The sequence below is a fragment of the Silene latifolia genome, chromosome X (genome assembly GCF_048544455.1).
Source record: "Silene latifolia isolate original U9 population chromosome X, ASM4854445v1, whole genome shotgun sequence".
Lineage (NCBI taxonomy): Eukaryota > Viridiplantae > Streptophyta > Magnoliopsida > Caryophyllales > Caryophyllaceae > Silene > Silene latifolia.
The window spans coordinates 8172783-8177730 of NC_133537.1; the positions used below are offsets into that span (position 1 = coordinate 8172783).

General features: G+C 38.7%; 1 protein-coding gene across 1 annotated transcript; it reads left to right on the top strand.

Annotated features, from left to right (window-relative positions):
* The first annotated feature begins 285 nt into the window (after positions 1-285).
* Positions 286-4735, top strand: LOC141622748 (putative GTP diphosphokinase RSH2, chloroplastic). The gene is made up of 6 exons (XM_074438743.1): positions 286-1204; positions 2237-2422; positions 2553-3013; positions 3289-3447; positions 3670-4021; positions 4187-4735. The coding sequence occupies exons 1-6, from the start codon at positions 701-703 to the stop codon at positions 4499-4501; spliced, it is 1977 nt and encodes a 658-aa protein (XP_074294844.1). The 5' UTR covers positions 286-700; the 3' UTR covers positions 4502-4735.
* The last annotated feature ends 213 nt before the right edge of the window (positions 4736-4948 follow it).

Genomic DNA, 4948 nt, shown 5'->3' on the forward strand with positions numbered 1-4948 from the left:
TGCCTCGAACTCAAATTGACCCGGACTTAGTATAATCCGACCCGAATTTTATTGTTGCAAACTAATTATTATCCACAAATAATTTGATAATAGTTAAACCGAATATAATCCGAAATTGAAATGATCAGTCCCGACCCAAAATTTACAAACCCGAAATTAACCCAAACCGGACATCCCTAAAATCACGGCCAAAAAGGCAATAGTGCAATACCGTTACCTTATCTGCCTAATCAACAAATCAAGCAATAATCCATATACACTAAGTCACTAATCAATCGTTAATCCATTCACTCTTCAAGGGGCAATCTCGTCTTTTCCCCACTCATCTCTAAAATCCCCAATAAAAACAAATCAAATTCCCATTAAGTTCCTCGCTCTTTCCGAAATCCCAGATTCTTTCTAATTCCCAATTTCCCATCTCAATTCATAACCTGTACATATAAATCACGATTCATAATCACCAAAACATCAAATTTGACTTTTTAAATCAGGGTTGAATCTTCAATTTTCTGGGTTTGTTTTTTAATTTCCCGCCATAAAAACCCCAAATTACCAGTCTTAAATTTACTCCTACACATATACTGTATATGTATATATAATCAATCAATCAATCAATTAATCAATTGCAATCATAGTTAAATTCAATTCAATTTTTTTATTTTATTTTATTTTATTGTGAAGATCAAGTTAAATTGAACTAATGGCGGTATCAACAATCGCGATGTACGCAAGTCCACCGACAAGTAGTATACACGATTTCGAAATACCATCCACGTCAGTATCGACAACATCCACGTCATCATCTAGAATAATCGGCGGGTTGACCCGGTTATTATCATCGTCGACGGCGACCGGGTCGACCGCCGTGTGCGGAGGTGGTGGCGGTGTAGATGATGGTGGGAGTTTGGGGAGTTCGTTTAGGTACGGAGGGTGTTCGCCGTTGAAACGGGATTATCCGCAGAGTAGTCCGGTGTCGGTGTTAACAGGACCGGTTTCGGGTTCGGTGTCGAGGAGTTTTGATGATGGTGGAATTGGATTAGGGTTTAGGGTTGACGAGGTTGAGTTTAACTTGGGGGATGATCATGATGGTTGTGGTGATGTGGTGGAGGAATTGTTGAATGGCGCGCAAATTAGGAATAAGATATTTTGTGATGATTTCGTTGTTAAGGCTTTTTATCAAGCTGAATTAGCTCATAGAGGACAGGTATAATGATTGTCTTTTGTTTAATTGACGGTTTCAAATGATGATTCATGTCTATCTTAGTATAATTTATTATAGTAGTTGAATTGGCTTGTGTGGGATGTGAATATGTGATGTGATCTGTTGAAATGATTTTATTTTGGTTTAGTTGGGTGGGATTGTACTTGATCATTGATGGTTTCAAATGATGATTCATGTCGGGTTGACCCTCGATGCTCTAATGTTGGAATTGGGTAGTGTGAGATAATGTTTTATTTGAATTTTGATTATATGCTGGTGATTGATTGAAAGATTTTATCTTTGTTTGATTACTTTAGTGGGATTTTGTTGTTGCTTGAAAAGTTTTGTTAGGAATTGGGTAGTGTGGGATCTATTGTTTCGGATTGCGAAGATGTGTTAGGACTTGGGAGTAAAAACAATAAGATATCATACTATGGCGTATTGAGAAATTTGAAATGTTCTAAAGATTGAATCTTGTTATCCATTTAATATGTTACTCCCTCTGTCCCGGTCATTTGTTGTTCTTTTCCATATTGGGGTCCTTTCTATTTTAAGAATGAATTTGATGAATAATTTGATCATTCACACTCAATTTGTTCCACTTGTCACTTAGTAATTGGCCCCTTCCTCCTTCCTCTTTCCTTGGTCTTTATGCCAAAACCAAAGTACAACAATTGACCGAGACGGAGGGAGTATTTCTTGTAACATGGAGGATGGGTGCATACTGTTTAGTATTTGGGGGAATGATTCTTGAGTTGAAAGCGCGATTTTGGAATGAGGATGTTTCATAGTTTGATCTTGGTATGACTTGTGTATTTTGTTGCCTTAGATGTGAAGGATCTTATTTTCTCATGATTTGGGATCGGATGTTTAACGTACATGGAGTCTTAGAAATGTGTATAACACTTTGATCTTACTGAAGCTAGTAATGTTTGCTGTTTTTTTGTAGCTTTTAAATCTGATGTTATTAATGAACCGCGCTTCCATTGTTGTATTTTCGAGTTCTAATTTTTAATTTCATTATTTGTTTGGCAGTTGAGAGCTAGTGGCCATTTATATCTGCAGCACTGTGTAGAAACAGCTATGCTTCTGGCTTCAATTGGAGCAAACTCGACAGTCGTAGCAGCTGGGTTGTTGCATGATTCCATTGATGATTCTTTTCTCACTTATGACTACATTTTGGCCATGTTTGGACAGGCAGTGGCTGATTTAGTTCAAGGGGTACGGCCATGTCAAAGCACTTTTAATTCACTTTTCGATTCATATTGAAAATTGATATTTTGATTGAGTTTAGCAGCAATTATAAATATAATTTGCTTTCTGATTGTGATTAGTTCAATCATTTTTACAGGTGTCAAAACTAAGCAACGTGAGCAAGCTTGCACGTGATAATGGCACAGCGTACAAAATAATCGAAGCAGATCGCATGCATACCATGTTTCTTGCCATGGCCGACGCTAGGGCAGTTCTAATAAAATTGGCAGATAGATTGCACAATATGATGACGTTGGAAGCATTGCCTGTGCACAAGCAGTACAGGTTTGCGAAAGAGACATTGGAGATATTTGCTCCGTTGGCTAACAGACTTGGTATATCTACGTGGAAAGAGCAGCTAGAAAACCTTTGTTTCAAGCATCTGTTCCCAAATAAGCATAATGAAATGTCCTCCAAGCTTGACAAATTTTTTGATCAAGCAGTGATTGAGTCAGCTACTGAGAAACTTGACCAGGCTCTCAAAAAGGAAGATATATTTTGTCACGAGTTATCTGGCCGTCACAAAAGCCTATACAGCATTTATCGCAAAATGCTCAAGTATGATTTCACTTCATCCCTTCTCCCATTGTTTTTTTTTATAATACTAGACGCCTAAATTACCTTGATGCTTCACTCGGACACCCCGACACAAGCCTAGAGCATACCATGGAAGTTTTTTTTACAAATATAGCCGTAACTGACCATCGACAACGTGTCACAGCTGAATCAGAGTAACATAGCTAGCTTTATTTAGAAAATCTACATATCTTTGCTGTTAGTTTAGTTTCTTGTTGTGGTGGGTGTTTGGACTGATCGTGAACATTTCTCTATAGGAAGAAACTGACGATGGACGAGGTTCATGATATCCATGGATTACGTTTGATTGTTGAGAATGAAGATGATTGTTATAAAGCCCTGAAAGTTGTTCATCAGTTATGGCCTGAGGTGCCTGGGAAGCTCAAGAACTACATTGATCATCCGAAGATTAATGGGTATGTTATACTGAACATATGAATAATTACGGTTCCAAAGTTCTCTTCCTTTTTTTGCTTTTTCTTTTCATTATTTTAGTTTTCATTACCGGTTTCAAATGATTACTCACTCAGGTTAGCTAACCCCAAATTACGGGTTAAGGCTATCTTGTTGTATCAACATTACCTCGATGCTGTCCATAATCCGTCTTGTAATGGTTTTTGTTCTTTTTTTATTTTTAGGTATCGTTCTCTTCACACAGTTGTGGTTGGTGAAGGAATGGTTCCACTTGAAGTTCAAATCCGCACCCATGAAATGCACCTTCAAGCAGAGTTTGGATTTGCAGCTCACTGGAGGTACAAGGAGGGTGAATGCAAGCACTCATCTTATGTACTCCAAATGGTCGAATGGGCTAGATGGGCCGTCAGTTGGCATTGTGAGAATATGAACGACGACCAGTCATCTGGTGTCTTTGCCGATTCAGTTAGGCGACCGTGTAAGTTCCCCACTCATTCTGAGGACTGTCCGTATTCGTACAAGCCCCAAAGCAATCAAGACGGACCAGTATTCGTCATCTTGATAGATAATGATAAGGTTTGTCTTTTGCGTTCTTGCTTTTTTACTTGTAATTTGTACGAGAATCCGTTAATTTGAGGGTGAGGGCTTCATTATTGCTTGTGCAGCAGTTAATAATCGAGTAACCAATTTTAGCGCATTTTCAGTGCGATAGCACTAACTAATCCATGGTTTTCACTTCAGATGTCTGTCCAAGAATTCCCGACAAACTCCACCATGATGGACCTTTTAGAGAGAACAGGCCACGGCAGTCCTCGCTGGACACCTTATGGCTTCCCTGTGAAGGAGGACTTGAGGCCTCGCCTCAACCACGAGCCTGTTAGTGACCCGACTTGCCGGCTCAAAATGGGTGATGTTATCGAACTAACTCCTGCCATTCCCGACAAGTCTCTTGTTGAGTACCGGGAAGAGATACAACGCATGTACAATCGGGGTCGTTCTGTCTCAATGTCAGGCAATGCTACCACACGCCCGAGGGTGGTTGGCTGGAGAAACTGACCGAGATTCAGGATGTGACTTGGTAGAAGCGTAAAACTGTGGATAAAATCTAATAACCCGATGCTTTTACTCTTGTACATAGATCATCTGTAGTTCTGTACAGAACATCAAATATTTATTTCGTTGTTTATAGTAATATTCTTGTCTAACAAAACATGACAAATTGCAGAAATGTAATTACTAGCAAAAAAAAAAGGTAAATAGTATTCCCGTAAATTGATATGCTTACTGCAATTTCCGACTCATGTCTATAATCTAATCTGAATGTTCAATGTTCAAGCATTATGGCTGATCTTCCGAGACTCATTATAGACTAAGGCGGAATGATCCTTTCAGATCTTTACGCTTCTTGTATTATATAAAGTCGTTTAGTATTCTCGTGTCTACCATTACAGTTTATATTATGGATCGTTTAGAAACATCGTCTTTGTGATTATAACACAAGGG